At 27.7% G+C, this 22,744-nt stretch overlaps 2 protein-coding genes across 4 annotated transcripts; one reads left to right on the plus strand and one right to left on the minus strand.

The window, feature by feature from the left end:
• Nucleotides 1-6,221: 6,221 nt before the first annotated feature.
• Nucleotides 6,222-8,107, minus strand: LOC124921348 (protein AE7-like 1). Of its 2 annotated transcripts, none has more exons than XM_047461996.1 (5): nucleotides 7,861-8,107; nucleotides 7,363-7,468; nucleotides 7,065-7,164; nucleotides 6,785-6,830; nucleotides 6,222-6,499 (listed from the first exon to the last, which is right to left on the minus strand). In XM_047461996.1, the coding sequence occupies exons 1-5, from the start codon at nucleotides 7,970-7,972 to the stop codon at nucleotides 6,399-6,401; spliced, it is 465 nt and encodes a 154-aa protein (XP_047317952.1). In that variant the 5' UTR covers nucleotides 7,973-8,107; the 3' UTR covers nucleotides 6,222-6,398. The 2 variants fall into 2 exon arrangements, with proteins under 2 accessions (XP_047317952.1, XP_047317953.1); XM_047461997.1 differs by having other exon boundaries at nucleotides 7,363-7,463; nucleotides 7,861-8,100.
• A 4,153-nt stretch (nucleotides 8,108-12,260) lies between these two features.
• LOC124918821 (pyridine nucleotide-disulfide oxidoreductase domain-containing protein 2) lies at nucleotides 12,261-21,879 on the plus strand. 2 transcript variants are annotated; one of them, XM_047458877.1, is made up of 16 exons: nucleotides 12,261-12,547; nucleotides 12,644-12,805; nucleotides 13,555-13,734; nucleotides 13,929-13,986; nucleotides 14,402-14,452; nucleotides 15,479-15,561; nucleotides 16,093-16,180; nucleotides 16,696-16,737; nucleotides 16,850-16,924; nucleotides 17,022-17,090; nucleotides 18,211-18,326; nucleotides 19,819-19,931; nucleotides 20,535-20,614; nucleotides 20,732-20,852; nucleotides 21,416-21,482; nucleotides 21,570-21,878. In XM_047458877.1, the coding sequence occupies exons 1-16, from the start codon at nucleotides 12,288-12,290 to the stop codon at nucleotides 21,706-21,708; spliced, it is 1,704 nt and encodes a 567-aa protein (XP_047314833.1). In that variant the 5' UTR covers nucleotides 12,261-12,287; the 3' UTR covers nucleotides 21,709-21,878. The 2 variants fall into 2 exon arrangements, with proteins under 2 accessions (XP_047314833.1, XP_047314834.1); XM_047458878.1 differs by lacking the exon at nucleotides 14,402-14,452 and having other exon boundaries at nucleotides 21,570-21,879.
• The last annotated feature ends 865 nt before the right edge of the window (nucleotides 21,880-22,744 follow it).

Below are 22,744 nucleotides of genomic sequence, written 5' to 3' on the forward strand. Positions count from 1 at the left end.
AGATATTTAATATTAAATATAAAATTATTAATAAGATAATATATATTTTATGTAATTTATGTGAAAAATAATATATTTATATGAGAGAGAAAATAAAATAAAAATAAAATAAGAAAGATAAATTAATAATTATGGTAAGAGAAATAAATTAGTATATATATATATGATGAGAGAGAAAATAAAAAAAAATATTAATTAGTAAGAAAAAATTAATATATATATATATATATATATATTAACTGAAATAAATGAAATAAAGATAAATTAGTAATTATGAAATAAAAGTTAAATTAGTAATTATTATAAGAGATAATTTGAGAATTATTATTATTAGGAAAAATATAAATATTTTTTTTATAAAATATTTAATTTAATAAAAGAGAATATATTTATATGAAGAGAAAATATATAATATAAATATATAATTAATAATTGTTTCATAATATAAGTAAATTTTATAAAAATAAATAAATTTGTAAACGATCAAATTCCTGAAAAAAAATATAATAATTATTAATTTATCTCTAATTTTTGTAATTACTAATTTCTTTTTTTTATTAATTTTTTTTCATAAGAAAATATGAAATATATATATATAAATGAGAAGAGAGAAAGTAAAAAAATAAAATTAATTATTAGAGATACAAACTTAATATTAAGTGTGTCTCTCCTAAATTTATATATATTATTTTTTTAAAAATATTTATATATATATATATATATAAAAGTATATATATAAAAAGTAACGGACATAGAATAATTATTGATGAAACATTGTTAAGAAATGATGAATATATATATATATATATATATATATATATATATATATATATATATATATATATATATATATATATATATATATATAAATATATATATATAAAAAGTAACCGACATAGAATAATTATTGATGAAACATTGTTAAGAAATGATTAATATATATAAATATATAAATATATATAAATATATATAAATATAAATATATATATATATATAAAAGAAGATATATATGAAGATAATTTTGAAAAGAGCTTGATGTACATATAATTAAAATATTATTTATTAAAATATAATTTTATTATAAAATATAATTTTATTATAAAATATCTTATTAGACTGTGTTCTGAAATAATAAAAATAAATAATTAAATAAAAATTAATAATTTTAATTTTTTTCTAAATTCACATAGAAAAAGAATCTTCGGCTTTCTCTTGATTTCAAATCCTTATCTTCCATTTTTCTTGCGGGCATTTGAAATCCTCTTTACAGATTTTCCTATACATAGCCATCACGTTATATAATTAATATATATGATAACTGAAACTCTTATTATTTTTGCAGTTTTTTATAATTAATATATATAATATTTTAGATAAGAATTATTAGGTTTATTATTAAAATAATTAATAAGAAAATATTAATATATATATATATAAAAGTAACCGACATAAAATAATTAATGATGAAATTTTGTTAAGAATTAATGAAAATATATATATATATATATATATATATATATATATATATATATATGATGAAGATCATTTTTGAGAGAGCTTGATCTACATCTCTAACATTTATATACATATAATTAAAATATTAATATTATTTATTAAAATATAATTTTACTTATAATTTATTATAAAATATATTATTCGAATGTGTTATGAAATAATATTAATAAATAATTTTAAAAAAAAATAATTTTTTTTTTCTAAATTCACGGAGGCAAAGAATTTTTGGTTTTCTCTTGATTTCAAATCCTTGTCTTCTTTCGCTTCCCATTTTTCTTGCGTGCATTTGAAATCCCCTTTACAGATTTTTCTATACATAGTCATCACATTATTATCTTAAAACAGTAGGTATTTAGCGAGAAGAACAAATAGGATAACACCGCAAGACAAAATAATAAATGATGATAGAATTAACAACCTGCTATGATTAAATTCAAACAAAATCACATTATTATTAATATAATATGAATATATTAAATAGGATAATTAAGACAAATATTATAAAATAATGAGAATAATAAATTAATTAATTAAACAAATATTATAAAATAATGTGAATAATAAATAAATTAATTAAATGTTATAATAAATAATAATAATATTTCAAAAAAAATTGGAAAATAGTAAAAAATATTAGGCTAAGAATATAGAGATCATATGCATTTAATTTTTTATTTTATTTTATTAATTAGTCATAAAATTTAATTATTACTCATACTTTGACCATATCGGATTCAAAAGAAGATCGATAAAATGTGTAGGATGTTATTGCAGCTGCTTGAAACGATAGAATTCAAAAGAAGATCGATGAAATGTGTATGACATTGTTGTAGGTGCCTGAAACGATCAAATTCCTAATAAAAAATTCAAAATAGTAAACAACTGATTGTTGAAACATAACCCAATACAAATTCAATTATTGAAAATATTATATTGATAAAGAAATTGAGAAGATTCGAGTCGATACAGTTTTTTTTATAAAAATTCAATGAACATATATAATATTTTAGAGGAGAATTATTAGATTTACTTTTGAAATAATTAATAAAAAATATTAATATATATATATATATATATATATATATATATATATATATATATATATATATATATATATATATATATTATATATATATATATATATATATATATATATATATATATATATATATATATATATATATATATATATATAAAGGAGTAACCAACCTAAAATAATTAATGATGAAATTTAATTAATAGAATTCATGAAAATATATATATGGTGAGGGAAAGAAAAACAATTCATAAATGAAGAAAGAGAAATATCAAAAAATATTTTGTGATATGAGAATCATTTTGGAGAGAGCATGATGTACACCCTCCAAATTTCAAATTAAGCGTTATTAGATATATATAGATAAGAAAAAAAAATATACCTTTATAGACTTGATAAGATTAGGGTTAGCATCTATTAATTTATAAATTTCTAATAGAAAAAAAACTTTTGCAGTGAAGGTGGATCAAACACCTAACCTTCAAATCTTCAATCTGATGCTCTCCCAACTAAGCTATCCTACTTATTAATAAGCTTATTAAATTAGTTTTACATATTGTGTGGTACGCAATTGAATTGCAATTGAATCCACGCACCACCCACGCCCAAGCCACACCCCACCCACGCCCAAGCCCACGCTCTACGCACCACCCACGCCCAAGCCCACGCACCACTCCCACGCCCCACCCCACGACCCACTTAATTGCGTACCCACACAATTCAATTGCGTACCACGCATTTCAATTACCCACGTGAAAATGTTCACAAACCATTCAGTATAAGGAAAGATTATATGTTTCTCAGATCAAAACATTTCAAACCAAAACAATAGAACTAACTAAAGCCTAAACCCTAAACTAAAACCCTAAAACTATAAAACCTTCATACTCAACATGCAAAAATAGTAAAATCATCGGGGAGTAGTCGAATTAACCTCAGTAATGCTAGGCGAACGTTGGGCTCAGCATCTCCGGGGCTTGACGATCGTCGGGAGTCGGCCTGAAAGCGTTTGGCGATCAACGGGTAGTCGGGCTCGAGGGGTAGGCGTCCGACTGTCGTGGGGGAGTCGGCTGGGGCTGGAACCGTCGTGGGGGAGTCGGCTTGGGCGTGAGATCGTAGGGAGGGGAGAGAGGGGGAAAGAAAACGAGTAGAAATGGGGGAAAGGAAAAGGAAGAAGAAAAAAAAAATGTTAGTAAGGATAAAGTCGTCTAAAATTATAAAAAAAAAAGATTAAAAATAAAAACTGAAATTTTAGAGGTTATATTTAGGAATGACAGGTCATTTGATCAAATTTCCCCAAATTTTAGGCTCACTCTTACAACATTTATTCTCTTTCTTATAACTTTCGTACTATTTTACTTATGGCAATTTTTCTCTAATTAAATAATAGATTTATTTATAATAATTTTAATCGATATTTTTCGACATGAACAATATAATACTAATATTGTACCGAAATCTCGGTATACGAAAATATTTGATATAATCTGTTTATTATGTGTATCTTACTAAGATTTCAATATATCAAATTTTTGGTACATTATCAATATAATTTTTTCTATACCTAAAATTTCAGGTATACTAAATCAATCCACCTCTAACCATGTGCAAAAATAAAGAATAATATTATATAATAGATTAAATATTTATTTTTAATATTATTAAATATAAATAATTAATATTATAATTTTATTATTAAAAATTATATTTATAAAAATAATGGTATTTTTAATTATTAATATTAGTTTTTTTTTATAATTTAATTCAACATATAAAAAATATGATTTATTTTTAAATAATAAATTAATAACATTTAAACTAAATAAATATAATTAAAGTAAAAAATTATATTATAATTAATTTTTATATATTAATTAAAATCTCATTAGTTATTAAATATAATAGTTAAATTATTATGATACAAAAACTTATAATAATAAAATAAATTAAAGAAATGATAATAGTTAATATATATATATATATAATTCTACGTTATTTTTGTAGGAAAAGTTTGGTAGAGTAAACATCTTGTTCTTTCAATGAATTGTTATTAAGTTGGAATTCTTTCGGATGACATGTGTATGAAAAAAAATGTATTATGATAAGTAATGTGTCACGAAAAATTTAATAAATCGACAAATCACTTACTTTTACATTGTTGAAGAGTGACTACTAGCTAAAGTTTTTTTTTGTGAAAAATTATTGAAATTCACTTTATGAAGTATTATTGAAATTCATCATGTGATTTCTAAATTTTTAGGTAGTTGTTGGGAAGTTTGAATTAATTGAACTGATATGGCTAATCTATCTATTTGGGTTATCATCCAAATTATTTTTTGATAGACTATCTAATTGTTGAAAAAATGTTGAACCTTCAATGATAGTAATTGTATGATGCGTATCATTTATAGAGATGAGATTTGTTGTTCTAAAATTTATGTTCCACTTTGTACTACCTTCACAAAATATGTGGGTTTTTTTTTCTCTTTCTTCCTTATTTTTTACTTATTTTTTAAAATAATTAATTTTTGTGAATGTGGTACATAATAGAACCTATCATTTGAAACAACATATTTAAACTTTCATTTATAATGTTATTATTATGATGTTTTTAAAACTCGTTCTAGAAATCCAGCAGAATCTGTCGAAGAGTTAATAATTTTTCTTGAGGTCTTACGAGCTCAATAACTTATTGGATAACTTATTTTATTTTTTTATTTTCTCCTATCATATTTTGTCATTGTACTTAAAATATTTTTAATATAAATAAACTATTTTTTAAAAATTAAAAATATATATTATAATAAAATTCAAGTTCATCACTTCATTTTAATGAAAATTATAAAATTATATTATATAAAAAATACAAAATTATTAAATATACATAATAAACTTATTTAAAGGTTAACCGGCCATTAAAATAAAAAATAAAAATAAAAATATTATTTGTGAGTTGTAATTGTGAAAATATTAATAGTAAAAATTAAAAGTATATTGTATTTCAAAAAATATGTACTTTTATTGAAACACTATTTATGTTGTTTAGTTTAGTTGTAACTTTTGCTCCATCAACAAGTGATTGATCTCTTTGATTTTTATTAATAAAAGGTTCATTTCATTTCTTTTTATTTAAAGAAAAAGAAAAGTTTAACTAAGATTAGTTAGAGTTTACCTAAGTGGCTAAGTTATGCCTATGGGATAAGATTAAACTCATACATACAATATAATAAACACATTATTAACATATGAAGAAAGTCAAGTTTGAGTTGCCAATCCCCAACACCCCTAGCTAGCTACTTGTAAAAAACAAAATATAATATTCACATGTTACTCATTGGATCTTGAGCTTATTAATATCCAACCACTCATAATGTATATATAATTTATTTCATTTTGAGTATGTTAATATTTCATTATTACTTTTAATCATCAACCGAGTTGAATGGATCCAATATTTGAATAAACGTAAGTGATTATTAAATCAACAACTTGTGAGATGATTTTGAAACTAACCTAGATTGTTTTGGACAATATTTTTGTTAACCCACTAAAAGAAATATAATAGAGAGGCAACAAAAATCCACCCCCAAATCCTGGAAGAAAATTTGTATTATCAACAAACATACAAAAAAAAAAACGACTCATTTCGATTCGCACTGACCAATATTACTAGAGTTAATGATTCGAACAAAACCATGGTGATTCATAATAAACAGTTTCCAAGAGGATAATATGTTGTTGTAGAAAAACTCAGAAGTACATTACACAACAGCACCTAAAATAATAATAAGCTTACTAACAATGATGTTTTACCTGTACAAAATTATTCAGTTGATGATAGTCAACTCTATAGTTCACTTGAGTAGAGACACTCGTCGACAAGTTGGCGAAGGTTTGGATTCTCCAATGCAGCCACAACTCGTTCTTTGTCATTCAACTGTTTATTAACTGCAATCAATGTCAAAATATGTTATCATCTTATGAAAACTTCAATTGTTTCAATATTGTTTTTTGAAATAAATTCAAAATATCACTTGCTTTCAATCAAGATGCTTTCAGTAACATTCCAATTTGAAACACTTTTATACTTGATAATTATTCAAACATATGAATCTAAGATGATCATCAATTTAAATTCCAAATTGCAATAATTCAATTTGGTTTTCCAGGACAACTTTCGGGTAGAGAGTTTGAGATTTCAATTCACAATAATTCAATTCAAATTGTTGTTACCTGATTCTTCATCAGCATGAGATCCAGGTGCCACTTTAATGTCAAGCTGCAAAAAATTGAATGCTGAACACATCAATCCAAAGGTATCATATAATGAATGCAGATGTAAAACTGTGGAAAATGAGCTATGGTTGATGATGTTCAATGCTCACAATCAATCTGTCAAATATGAACAAATCAAGTATATGGGCTAAATCTATCAAATACGCAATCTTGTTCTTGGTAGAGTCAATCAATCAATCAATCAATCCATTTAGGTTAATTGTAAGAGGAGATTTACCTTGAAATGAGGTGGAAAACACTCCATCAGTTTAACCCTCAAGCATAATCCAATAACAGTTGCCATGCTACAGTGCTGGATGGTGGGAGTGAAGGTTATCCTGTAAATGAGAAACTTCATTACCACATAAAAATTCAAAACAGTATATTCATCAATGAAATGTTATCTGATCCAATCCTCCTTCAACATTCTTCCAAAATCCTACCAGATTATGAGATAATCATATGTCCTTTCTGGCTAGCTGTGGATTCATGTTAGTAAATATTGAGAATGAATAGAGAGTTAATTTCACACATACAGAATGCGGCCAAGCTTCTCGTCAACAGTAACAGACTCCTCAGAAAGGACACTGAGTTGTTCTAATGAATATGGATGCTCCGGATCTCTTATATCCCTCACGTAATGTATCTATTAAAGTCAAAGATTACAGTTCCAGAGAAATAGACACTCAAAAGCATCGCTACTAACACAAATCAGTAAAATCAAAACATGATTAACATTTTGAACCCTAGCTATACATTAAGTAAACCTGCAATAAGCTGATCAGGTGATGGATCCAGTCGTTACTTTTATTGAACTGATCAAAGCTAATTCATGTGATTCAATCGTTGATTTTACTCATCGATGACATTTGAAAGCATCTGGACTAGAAACTAGTATAGATGAACCAGATAACATCACTTCGTAGCAACTGAACCAGAAAATAACATATATATATATATATATATAATATATAACAGAGATACTACAGGGAATGATAAGAAGCAGGAGATGAAGAAACAAGATGAAAGGATATCATAAATTTCCAGAGGATCAACGGAATCATCAAAATGAAGATCCTCATTCCGAGCGATTCTTTCCTTCTTGGCATGAACCACGGGATTCGCGTTGATCAGGCCCAAGGTCATCCTTCCTTCCTTCCTCTACACCGAGCTTGGCTCGGTGCTTGATTTTCAGCGAAGGAGAGAGAGAGAGAGAGAGAAATCAAAAAGTGAATTGGACTGGTTAGGCGAAGAAGAAGAAGAAGGAATTCAGGCCTCTGTTCTTGTTTGGTTAGTTTTGTCACTCAGCACTCTCTCACAGGTCACGTGCCATATCACCATTTTAAGAACAGAATAGATGCCTATGCCTTTCACGGGAACTACCTTTATTTAAGGGTTTGTTTGATATAGGGTTTCTAAATAAATTAGTTTTTAATATATATTATTTTAACTCATTTATAATTTAATATTTCTTTTTTTGTTTAATAAAAAAAGTTTAATTTTAAATAATGAGGAGTGATAAAGAAGAGATGAGAAAATAAATGATGCGTTATCATATCCCATCATTGTAAAAAAAGAATAAGTGTAAGAAGAAGGATGATAAAAAAAATTTAATTTTTTAACCAAGCATCTTATCATTTTTATTCAATATTTATATTAATATTTTTTAGTTGATATAGGAATAATTAATATTTTTTTCTACAACGTTTCATTTCTTATTGCTACTTAAATTATATAGTTTCACTAATTTTAAAAATTAAAAACCTTATTTAAATATATTTTTAATTAATTTTTAATAAAAAAATAATTAGGAGAGAAAACTTGAGAAAGAGAATTTAAGAAGAAATGACGTAATTAATTTGCTGAAAAATAACAAATTTTTCTCTTCCAAATTCTCTCCCCTATTCTTTCTCTTTTTTATAAATATTCCGAATATTAAAATAAAAAGTTAATATATTTAATGCCATATTTTTTATATAAATAAATTCATAAAATATACTTAATATATGAGGAACAATATAGGTATAGGTATTAACATCACACTCATTTAGTGGGTCAGTATTCTAACTATTCAGGCACTACCTCACTAACTGATTCGTGTTCATTGATTTCACTATTAACGCATAAATTCTTGAAAATTTAAAGATAAAAATAATATATTAAATTATTATATATTTTTTTAATAAAAATAATTAATTTTTAAATAATAAATATATGTATTAAATTATTATATATATATTTTTATGAGTAATAACATAATTATTTAAAAAAAATTATTATGTGATATATATTGAATGACATATTATATTTAATTAATAATAATTTAATATTATAATATTATTTCTCTTAAAAATATAAATAATAATTTAATGTAAAATTTTTTCTTTTTATTTTTCAAACATTGTGATATATATTTAATTAATAATATAAAATTATTATGTTATAATTTTTATGTTATTAGTAAATAATATTAATTTGTTATATATTTAATTAATAATATATTTTTTTAATTATTATGTTGTTACTTATAAAATAATATATATATATATAATAATAATTTAATGCATAATTTCTTTTTTAATATTATTAGTACAAAATATATAACATTCATTTAATTATTTATACAGGTACCAATAAGAATATAGAAAATATATGAAACAAAAAAATTTATTTTTTTCACAAGTAGTGATTCACTTCCCAAATTTCATGAGAGATTTCCCAAATAGCCTTCCATTTAACTTTCCAAATTAGCGTTCAATCTTTCCAAATTAATCTCTTTTATTATTCAAATTCTCGAATTAACTTGGTATATATATATATATATTAATATAATAAATTATTATTAAATATATATTATATATTTAATTATTTAAATTATTATTTTTTATAATATATTAAATATTATTATTACCTTTATAAATAATTAATATATATTTGTATTTATCGATCATATCAATGATGAAATATAAATATTATCGCTCAATAAAGATTATTGCAAAATACGGACAAAAACTTTGAATGTTCTTCAAAATGGCCATACTTATTACAAGTTGTCAAGAGATTTATTTGAAAAGATTGAAAGCAAGGTGTCAGCGCATAAAATTGTTTCATACAATCAGCAAACTGGGATCTTTGAGGTGACTAATGCACGTTACAAAATAAAATAAAGGTTTTTGAAAAGGTGACAACAAGCATATCGTCGACCTACGTAGAGGATTTTGTTCCATGCTCGCATATAGTTGCTAGTTGTTTAATATGCAAGCTTGATTGGATTCAATACATTGAGGCCTCGTTTGATGAAGGAGTTTTTGGGATAAAACCCAGTTTTTATCCCAAAACTCAAACATCTTATCAATCATCAAATCAAATAATTTTATCATTTAAATACCAAAATTACCTTTTAATTTTATATTCTCTCTAAACCATCATTCTCTCACCTACACCATATCTTCTAAAGTGAAAGGGCAAATTAGTCTTTAAATTTTAAAAACAAGTTTTTTCCTACTTTTTATCAAACAAGGATTTTTTGGATAAAACCCAGATAAAATCCAAAAAACCCCTTCCTCAAACAAGGCATGAGTCATATCACAATTTGACAACACTTTTTAAGATATGGCAATATGAATTTCATCACATGCCTAAGGAAGCATATTGGACGTTCCCATTAACACATGATTGGGAAAAATATGGTAATCTCATTTCCAATGAAATTTGAGAAAGGAAAAAAATAAACGAGGTCAAAGTCAACGAATTTGAACTGAAATGAACAATTCACGAATGACCATAATTTGTGGGAGGTGTGGCCAAAAAATTTATACGAGACGTAGTAAACGATGTTATCAGCAAAATAGTCAATAGTTTTAAAATGAGATTATTATAATATGTTTTTATTAATTATTAAGTTGTTGTATCACTCATTTTATATTGTTTTATCGTTATCTTAAATGATTTTTATTTTTATAATTTGTATAAATCATTTATAAAAAAAAGTCGTTATATTGAAATAATTATATATTAATTATTTATGAGGGTGATTATAATATTTATTATATTATAAAAAATAATAATTTAAATAAATAAATGTATAATATATATATTTAATAATAAGTTATTATATTAATAAAAAAAATTAAATATATATATATAATTAACTCGAGTTTGAATAGTGAAAAAGACTAGTTTAAAAAAAATTAACAATTATCATGAAAAGTTGAATTGAAAATGAGGCTAATCTATATATATAATGATGCTTAATTTTTAAAGTGTCCGGATTGCCGGGTCGAGAGAGAGCTGTGGTTAATTTGGATATATATGAGAGTAAATGGATACTTAGGTCGGATTGTGGGTTGACCCGTCCATAAATATAAAACGGTTAAAAATAAAATTAAAAATGCTATAGGTATGGTTCGAACTTGCAACCTAACAAAATAAGTACAACCTTTTAACCAACTAGACTAATAATAATTTTTATTTTAAATTCAACCCAAAATTTGATAAACCATACAAGTTCAATTTTTTAACTAACTAATCTATATATATAATGATGCTTAATTTTTAAAGTGTCCAAATTGCCGGGTCGAGAGCTGTGGTTAATTTGGATATATATGAGAGTAAATGAATACTTGGGTCGAATTGTGGGTTGACCCGCCCATAAAATTTTACTGTAATATTTTTTTCACAATTTTTTATATTATTACTCGTGCAAATGCACGGGATACATACTAGTTTAGGAAAGTTCTCCAAATTTTATACCCTGTCATTTCTTTTATATATATATATATATATATATATATTCAAAACAAAAATAATTCATAATATTGTTATTTTAAAAGTATTATTGATTCTTATAGATATGTATAAAATAAATATTTCTTAAAAAATTACAATTTTTTTATAAAATATAATAAATAATTAGCTATTTAATCAGGGCGAGTTTGATTCTTCTATTAATATGTATTACTTAATAATCTGTTGCTAATTTTGCATAATAAACTAATTGACAAAATTATAATTAAAATTTTAGTTGAAACTCAAAATTATAATAAAACATAATTTATTATTATTTTTTTTTTATTTTATTTTTTTGATGAAACTCAGTGTTTTATCTACCATCCTTACTTTAACTAATAAACTGAAATATATTATACTATTTGAGTATTTGAGAATATGCTAAATTTAAAGTATAAGCCGAATCAAATTGAAGGTAAAATAGATATTGATATAAGTTTATACTAAAAATTAATTAATCTATTTATTTTTAAATATAAATTTAAGTGAGATAATATTCTTTGAATATTTTTTTAGTTATATATATATAATTTAATAGTGTATTATTAATTTCGCTTTAATATGAGGTGTTTTAACAAAGCTTATTTGTGATTTCAAATAATTTAAAACAAACTAATATGTGATTATATAGAATATAGCTAGTAAATTCAATACAAGAAGAGTGAAAGAAGAAATGTGGAGACGGAGCTTCAGCACCGGAGGAGCAAGCTCAAAGATCTCCTTAAAGGAGAAGAAATGGGACGCATTGGTCATTGGCGGCGGCCACAACGGCCTTACAGCAGCAGCATACTTAGCTCGCTCCGGCCTTTCCGTCGCAGTTCTCGAGCGGCGACACCTTATCGGCGGAGCTGCAGTCACCGAAGAGCTCATTCCTGGCTTCAAGTTTTCTCGTTGCAGCTATCTTCAGAGCCTCCTTCGTCCCTCTGTAATCAGGTTTTCCCTATTTTTATATTATAAACTATCTGGATTGGATGTTCATAGTTGTTTATATCCTTTATATCAGTTCATTCAACCCTAACTGAAATGCAGTGAGCTAGACTTACCGAGACACGGTTTGAAGTTGTTCAAAAGGAGTCCTTCATCATTTACGCCTTGTCTTGATGGACGTTATCTTCTATTGGGACCTGATAAGAATCTTAATCACTCAGAGATTTCTAAGTTCTCCGTACAGGACGCTGAAGCTTATCCAAGGTTCTGAAGCTTGTCTCCACTATAACATTATGCTAAATTTGTTCTAGCGCTCTAGGAAACACGTAATCTCATCATGTTACATAACTTGATTGTTTCGATCATTTTCCTCTTTAAATGTATGCTGTCAAACTTTGAATCGGATTTGTAGATGGACAGTGGGGAGCTTTAGTATGGTTGCTTATGAGAGTGAAATAATTTTGTCAAACGTCGAGATGATGCATCTAAAGTGAATCCATGAACTCTAGGTTTCTCGAAACGGTATGCTGCAACTTTAGTTTGCAGATGTAACACACTGTAAACAAGTTGACTGATACCATTTATTTCAGGTGACACTAAGATTAAACCAATGATGCTTGTTTATAACACGAGGGAGATGGGAATATTGTCTTGATAGTTATATTCTTGTTACTTTCCTGGAGAATGTATCAATTAATAGATGAAAACCTGTCTACAGATTGTTCATCTTTTAGATTGATAAATTGAAATTCATTACTTCTGCATATAAGAATAAATGATTTGCATTTTCTAAAGAGCCTAACTGAAAACAAGTATTTTTTTAGGAGTATTATTTGATTTGTTTATAGAAATTTCTTCTTGTTTAAAAGAAATGTGGAGGTTTCTATATTAGAAATAAATAAAAACGCCACAATTCAAAATTGACGCTTTATGGTTTTCACATATTTCCTTGATTGTATTTTATCTAATTTTTTGCTCAAAGAAATATGTTCATTTATTTATTGTAAATATAGGTATGAGATTCAATTAGAGAACTTTTGCAAATTCATGGACCCTCTCTTGGATTCCTCAACTCCTGAAAATATACAAGGTGGTACGTCTCTTGGTGCTCGAATGAAAAGTAAAATAGAGAAGTCAGCTTTTTGGGCGAAGTGTCTTCAACAGAGTGTCACAATGGGGCAGAAAGAAATGGTGTAATAACCTTTGCCTTCTCTTAAATGAAACTGTATGATTTTTATAGTTTTGTTACTGAGTACCAATAAAGAGTTGCACAACTCTCTATGTAATTCTTGTTTGTTCTGTTCCATGATGCATTCATGTCAATCATGTATCAACTTATGACTCTTGATTGTGATTTAGTGTAGTGACTTTCTTGATTATTCTGCAGGGACTTCATGGATCTCTTATTGTCTCCAGCATCAAAAGTTCTAAATAACTGGTTTCAGGTTGTTGCATATTCTGTCTTATTTAATTTATCAAATCTATGCATTCTAGAAACTTTGAAAATAATAATTATTAGTCTCCCATGTCTGAATTGTTTTACATTTTTCCTTGCATGCGCCGGAGATTTTTTCATCAAAATTCAAAACTAATCAAAATGTATGGTTAGGACTTCACAGCATTCTGCACATGTCAACTTAGCATGCTTTTGGTTTAGAATATGGAGTTTCTTCATGACATTGTCAAGTGGAGAATTCCATTTATGCGCTTCCATGAGAATTGATTTCAAGAGCTAAAAGTTTTCCTTTCCGCCTTTCTTTTCTGTCTTGTTTTCCTCATCAAGTTTCAATTGATAATGCAGGAAGCACCATGTTCAGTTTTGTTTTCTCACAGTATTCTGTATCTGAATGACATTGACAGGGTGACATTCTAAAGGCGACCCTTGCAACAGATGCCGTAATAGGAAGCATAGTAAGGAATCATACTTTACAATCAAACAAATGTCTGGCTTTTAGTTGTAGTAAGATTAACTAAATATTCAAGTAACAAGTCTCACATAACCTAGGGTACTTCTTGATTGGTTTTGATTCTTAGAGAATGTATCATGTGATTCATGTCTTGGAGCTTGTTTGATGTAGTTTTTTTTTTAAATAATCAGATATTTTGGAAGAAAAAAGATTATTGTTTGATGAAAAAGTGGATTATTTGAATTAATGACTAAAAATATACTTTGTATTTATATTTAAAAATGTGAAAGAATAAAGTAAGAGTAATTTGGTATTTTGGTTGATGATTTGAAAGATTTGATTGATGAAGTGATTAATGATGGGATAAGGGGTTATTTCAAATAGGGCATTGGTTTACACTGAATTCCCATATAAATTTCAATTAAAAACATCAATAATACTGTTGACAGCTGATGTTTGCAGTCACGAAGCCTTAGAAATGAGTATAAAACATTGAACAATAAAGTTAGTAAATGTTAATGAGAAAGTTAAGGAAATCCATATCTTGATGATTTTATCATGTACAAAAAGAGTTCCTTAAAAGCTAATGAGGTGTAATCATAGTTTAATGTAGAAGAGATGCATAGAGGTTTTGTACAGACCCATCATGGGTTGCTTTGTGGCACGAGGCTTGAACTAAAGGGCTTCCTATCCCGTGGTTTCATAATAGATTCTCATCGAAATTACCATATTGAAGTGAGATGTCATGCCAGTGGGTTGTTGTGCTAGACTTCTCCATGGATTAGTCGTGGTGCACAAATACTGTCCTGGACACTTGTTATAAAAAGTAAAATAAAGTTGTCTACATAAATAGTTAAGAAATATACTACCTGCAATGTTAATAGATACATTATTCACGATTGAGTTCTATTAAAATATAAGATTCAATTACTTGGGGAAAAGCGAATTTGAGTTAATATGGCATTGTTTATCAAAGTGCTTGACATTTTATGCATACAAGGTATTTAGCCGCTCTATATTCTTCATGTAGGCTAGTGTCAACACACCAGGAAGTGGATATGTTTTGCTGCATCATGTCATGGGAGAAACTGATGGTGATCGTGGCATTTGGTCGTATGTATATACGTTGAAATCTTGTTTTATTTCATGTTTGAATTTCCATAGATAAAAGAAGTAGATGCTACTTGATTTCTTGATATTGTTTTTATGGGTTTCTTACATTTTTCTTGTGCAGCTTCAAAGTCAATAGACAAGCATATGCTGTCTTATCTTGATTAAAGCTGTAAGAATGACCTGTATGGAAGCTACATGTTCCTTCCCTTGATAAATCCTTTAGATGTTGTATGTATCATAACTGTTTTGGTGGAGAAACACATTAAATAATTTATTAAGCTGAGGATTTGTCTACAGACAATTTATATTTCCAACTCTAATGATCCCATTGTCATGTTGTTGGTTTTAGATCCTGAACAACACTTATTTTTCCTTACATTTTTTTTGTTGTGAATTTGCCTTACTGTTGATCTACCTATACTAGTTAGTTCATTAATGGCTATAATCTAAAAACCTTAGTAGTTTATAACAACTTACGATCAACCAATCAAAAGCATTTTGGAACATGATTAATAATTTAATATCTTGTAGGTATGTTGAAGGTGGAATGGGCTCAGTATCTGCAGCCATTAGCAATGCTGCAACTGAAGCAGGCGCTCATATTGTAACCAATGCAGAGGTATGTTGAGCTGGATATATTCCTCTAGCATCTTCAAGTAATCTCCTAGTACAATCATCATCACAGTCACTTTTAAAAACTGTCAAAGTAAAATGTGAAAATGATTTGTTTGCATTTGGTATTAAAAGTGTGATTGAACTAAAACTTTTTTAGTGTAAAATGTGTGAAAAGTTGTAAACTTTTTAGATTGTGTATAGAATTTTTTTTAGATCACATATTTTAGCCAAATGGGAATATTGTTTTTTAGAATTTTGTCAATGTGACAAAAATCTCATACCAGTACTCATTGCTGATTACATGGCTAACTCCTTTCCAGTTTATAACATTTGGGTTAGTTCCCCTTACAAAGCTGTCTAAATCTGTTCTCTTGTATATAGAATATTCCACCTGTATCAGTTTATGTGGACAGTTGACCAAAATATGTTACCTTGGATGTTTAGTTTGTTTATGACTGCATCATCCAATTTTGTCATTTCTGAAATAGTTTTCCAACTGGGATATGTTGCCTTCTTTAGGTTTCAGAATTGTTGATTGATGATTCAGGTGCTGCAACTGGGGTCAGTTTCCTGTGCTCTTTCCTGGGTCAACTGGTTTCAGCATTTTTTAAATATTTTTTTTATCTTTGACAATTATGATTTAATGGTTTCATATGTTATTGGAATCATTTAGGTTTTACTAGCTGATGGGACTCGAGTACAGGCTTCAGTTATACTGTCAAATGCTACACCCTACAAAACTTTCTTGGTACTGTGTTATCATAAGAGCTCCCAATGATTATTTACCAAAATGTAACCAAGCTCGTCAAATGAGTATTTTTACAGGGATTTTGGTTTTGTAACAGGAATTAGTTCCTGCCCATGTTCTTCCAGCTGACTTTGTCCGTGCTATTAAGAACATCGATTATAGATCAGTAAGTTCCAAATAGATTTAAAATTCAGCTTCCATTTGTTGAAAAAATGACCATGAGTTCTTCCTATTAGTATGCTTTAGACATCATTTGAGAGCTCATCTATATTCTAACATGCGACCTCAGAAGTCGCTTTAAGAACTAATATGAATGAAAGTTTGACCATGATTCTTGCCTTAACAATGATCAATTTTTCAAGTCCACGAGTGTCATTACACTTGCACAAAATGCTATATTTGAGTGTTGTTGTCCTAGCGGGTCGGTATAAGCTGAAGCGTATTTTTACCCACTCAAGATAACTCTAGTGGTAAGAGTCTTGAACTAATAGGTTAAGGTCTCATGTCCGATTCACACTTAAAGCACCTTGATTGAAGCGGTGGGGATATTGTACTAGATTCCTTCAGGGAAAAGAACCATGGTCTCAAATTAGAAAATAAGGGGAAAAACTAATGCTATATAGTACTAGTTTATGGCTCTTCAATGATCATGTGTGTTTTAAACTTTTTGATGCTTTCAACTTCCTCATACAAATGTAATATTACTTTTGAAGGTGCTAAAGCTTCTATACCTTTTCCACTTACTCTTGTCGTGGCTTCTGGGTTTCAAGGATTGGATTAATTTTGTGCAAGAACAATCCATATGTGCTACTTTGAAGCTTAGCTACGTTTCATCTCTGAGAAAAAAATGTGCATCCCCATTTGGAAACATTATTGTTTAATGTTTATGTATTTGATTCATTTTCAGCTACATAAATAAATTTCTGAATCAGTCTTTGACTAAATTTAATTTTCAAATGTTTTTATGTTTGAAAACAAATCTAGAAACAGAAACAATAAGTCTTTCCAAACGGGGTAATTTCTGCTGATCGGAAGCTTAGCTGGGTTCAGTTTTGAAAAAAAAATCATGCATGTCAAACTTCTTTGTCTTTTAGATTAAATCGCTGAAGGTGGCATTTGCAAAACTGAATCTTGGACTCAGTTGAGTTTTGCTGTTTAAGGCCAAAAGGAACAATATGTTTTAAGGTGTTTTTATACAAGTTTTAAGATTAACAAATGGATGAGTGACTGACAACTATTCCAATAGCTGCACTCAAGCTTCTATTTGATTTCTCATTTTGAACCAGGCAACTACTAAAATTAACATAGCCGTTGAAAGGCTCCCTCAGTTCTCATGTTGCAACTTGCATCATCCTGATGGTGGCCCGGAGCATATGGGAACCATTCACATTGGTTCCGAGAGGTAGTGCTCGAGTGTCTATGTATACATTATTAATTACTGGTTCCTGCATTCTACTGGTATTTAAAAATAAATAAAAGCCACATAATGGAAGATTTTAGACCATTTAAAAAAAATAATGGAAGATTTTAAATATTAAATGTCAGGTTCAAAATTAATAGCAACCTCATGCTGACATGGTTTCCACCATTCGTTCTAGTTACCTGGAAAATTAGGATGGTAGTGAGACACTTCACATCTATTTGTAGGGGCAAAGATTGGAGTAAAACCCAACACATTTTACCCAATTCAAACAAAACCTACTTTATAATGTTACAACCCGAATACTCATTCTAAACCCATTCTACCCAAATTACATAAAACTAAGGGTGTGTTTGATAGATTACATCAAAGCAAATTTAAATCAAACTATATAAAATAAAATCTCTCTGCATAATAAATATCAAATTATTTTATTGAGATTTTTTAGTTACATGAAATAATTGTACCTGTAATATCCATCACTTATTAAATTGTTACATGATATATATCTGTAATAAATACAAGTTTACTCAAACAAGGCTTAAGGCTTAACTATAAACTATTGGAATAATGTTATAATTTGAAAAACAAGACTACAAGGGGCCGGGCCAGGAGTCGAACACTAGGCAGAAACCTACCTGTTAGGACAATACTATTGTAATCAAATCGGGTTTTTTCGGGTTATATCATATATTTTAACTTTTTTCTACCCAAAATAAATTGCCTAAACTCAAAAAAAGTTGTTAAGAATAGGTTGGGTTTTCAGGTTTACCCAAAAATTGCTCATCCCTACCTATTTTACACCTTACATGAATGTTATGTTCTGATCCTCTTGTTACTGAATACCTAAATGATCACTAGATTCATCCCCTAACTATACACTTAATTACTGGGAGACCAAAAAGCGATAAAAAATTGAAAAAAAAAGTACCCAGTGATACCTTCCAACATTTTCAAAACAAAACAACGCTCCATCAAAAATCATCTTCTTCAAGGACTTTCATCCCAACCCCCAAAGAGAAGGAAAAAAGTCATCCCGCCCTACTAGGCATCAATCTAACACCCCACAACTCTGAGCCAAAGGAAAAATCAGACCTTAAAGACCCTATTTGATAGGCAGAAGATTTACCCAAATTTAATTCAATGTTTAGTGAGTAATGCATGGGATCCACCCTTGGTAGCTCAGTGATAAAAGACATGGTTCTAAGGGGCTTATTACCTTCAATTCTCAGGTTCGATTCTTGGAAGGTTGTTGTGCTAGTCTCCTCGAGGGCTTAGTCGAGTGTACATAACGACACCCTGATTACAGAAAAAAAGGAAAAAAAAGATACTAATGGGTTAGATGGTGGAACCTCTAACTGTTTCTTCCTTAGACGTGATATTTTTCTTAATGTCAGACACTACTAAGAACCTTTGATTGTCTACCAATTGGCAAAAATAACTTCTCATTTACTATCTTATCCTTCTTCTGCAGCATGGAGGAGATTGACATGGCTTGTCAGGATGCAACGAATGGCATACCATCACGAAGGCCTATTATTGAAATGACAATTCCTTCTGTCGTGGACAAAACTATATCTCCTCCAGGTATATGATATCGATTTGGTCAATCCATTTTTCCTTCGTCAAGCATTCATAGCTTCTCTTAGAATGCACCCTTCCATAATGTCCATATCCATTACAAAATTGTTATGCAGAACCAATGTACTTCAATGACTCCCAAAGCAGATAACTTTCATTTTTTTTCAAAGAAAGATCAATTTTATATATGTAGTTGGGACAACAATCAAAACAAATTGCATGAAAGTATAAATTAGAGTACAGAGGGGGAGCCAAGAGAACTTTAGCTAGTGCGGTTATTATTGAGCTCTTAAGGATTGAGGATTCTGATCATCACCCAAAGAAGAATATTGATACAAAACTTCTTTCTTGGGCTTGATATGAATTTTTTTTTGTGTATGATCTGGATCTAAATCTTGCTGAGAAAATATTAATAAATTTCTGGATACAATTCCATATACTTTTGATATTAAAAGTGTAGCTGGTTGGATATACCAAAAATTTTATTACCTTCAAACACCTTCCTCCAATGATTCAACCATCCTAACATCATATCTTCTGTTTTTACTCTTCACTAATCTCAAACATACATTGCCTCCATCATAGTAATTTTGAATGTTCCTTGTTTAGGTAAGCACGTGGTCAACTTATTTATACAATACACACCGTATAAACCCTCCGATGGTAGCTGGGAAGACCCTGCCTATAGAGTAAGCTGGATTTATTAGTTGTTTCTTCTTCACATGTGATTTTGTCATTGTAGAAGTAATTTTTTGTCTTACATGTTCTAACTGATGTTTCTGTTGCATCAACTTCATTCTCGTTAGGAATCCTTCACCCAGAGATGTTTCAGTTTGATAGATGAGTATGCCCCTGGCTTCAGCTCATCCATTATCGGTTATGACATGCTTACTCCTCCAGACCTTGAAAGGGTCATTGGTCTAACAGGTCAGTTCTTATTTCATTTTGGTCAATACATTTATTTAGGATTTGGAAAGGTCATTTTGCTTCATTAACGTGTAGAAATGGTTCAAATTAAGCTATCATTTTTAGTAACTCTGTAAATGTTAATGTATTAGAAAGAAAATAAATATTTAAGTCAAAGAATTGCAATTAAAAAGATGGGAAAATGCAAAATTTGTGTATAGATGATTTAAAAACTTGCGGAATTGGCAAAAACAAAATTGTCAATGAGACGTAATTTGATCTGTTTTTAAAAGTTTTTGATGCAAAATTGAGAAATCAAGAGGACTTCTATCCTGTAGTATTTTTGGGATAATAAATACTCTATTACTATTTTCATTCAAATTACACACACACAAAAAAAAAAGTTTTTTAACATTAAAATATTTAATTTTAGCTTCTTCACAATTTCATAAAAAAACCATCAAAGTTAGTAATTCTTTCTCTATTTAGTAATTCTTTGCTTGACTTTTTACTCACCTTTGTTTTCATCATTTTGACGCCAAAACTTAATTAAGTTCATTGTTGTCGCTTTAAATTGTGGTTAGGAGGAAATATATTCCATGGTGCAATGGGATTGGATTCACTCTTCCTAATGCGACCAATAAAAGGATGGTGAGTTGTCTTTGTGATTGTTACTCACATAATATTTTTCTTTTTACTCAAGTAATAATGGTGCCCGTTACTCCATTGTAAACTTAGGTCAAACTATCGGACTCCATTGCGAGGATTGTATATGTGTGGAAGCGGAAGCCACCCAGGTGGAGGTGTAATGGGTGCACCAGGTCGTAATGCAGCTAATGTTGTTCTCGAAGATTTTAGGGAATACAAAAAGATTTAATATCCAATTATCTTTCAACAAACTTGTTTATTTTTTTTAATGGATTAAATTCAACTATAAAAACAAGTAGGTAGAAGTTGATTCAGTATAACTACTTTTTGGTTGTTAAATTGGCATGTTTATGAAAATTTTGTTATATTCAAGTGTAAAGAATTGTCTAAAGATATAAAAATATTTAGATTTGATTTACACTAATAACACTGTAAGTGGATGGGTATGATTGTGTTAGTGGGAAAAAGTAAATGCAAATAAAATTATAAATGATGTTACATTTTTTGATATTGATTTGAAAAAATATATATTTATTGTGATTAAAATAATAATTTGGGATGACAATATAAATTAGAAAAACTACACTAAAAACACTCTGTATGAAAAAATACAATAAAATAACAATTTATAAAATAATTTTTATACGATATAGTTTGAATATTAAATTATAAATTGTTATATAAAATAATTTTTATACGATATAGTTTGAATAATAAATTATAATTTGTTAGGTAAGATATTTATGATCTTTTAGGTTGATTTAATAAAATTTGAATAATTTTATGTCATAATTTTAATTCAACAATCTTTTTTTTTTATTTTTACTATTATATTGTAATCTACTTTTTAGTAGATTAAAAAATGTTTTATTAAAAAAAAAATTATTATATAAAAATTTAAAAAATAATAATAATAAAAGCTGAATTATGAGAAAAAAATATACAAATAACTTCAATACACAATAAAATCTTACATTTTCAAATATATTTTTTTTCTTAGATTCAATTTGAAGGGATTTTTTTAATAAAACTTTCAAAGAAGAAATTTATATTTTGAAATAACTACCAAATATGTTTTTTTTAAAACGATCGTAACGTTATTTCATTAAAAATTTTCAAACACGAAAAAAAACTAAATGAGTTTATAGGAAAATTAAGTTCGTTACGGTCTAAAAACAAGTGAATTACAAACAATCATCGAAATTACAAATAAATTTAAATTGCGTTTATCTCGCTAAAAAACGTATTTGGTGACTTCATGATAT

This window comes from Impatiens glandulifera, chromosome 1 (assembly GCF_907164915.1).
Source record: "Impatiens glandulifera chromosome 1, dImpGla2.1, whole genome shotgun sequence".
Classification (NCBI taxonomy): domain Eukaryota; kingdom Viridiplantae; phylum Streptophyta; class Magnoliopsida; order Ericales; family Balsaminaceae; genus Impatiens; species Impatiens glandulifera.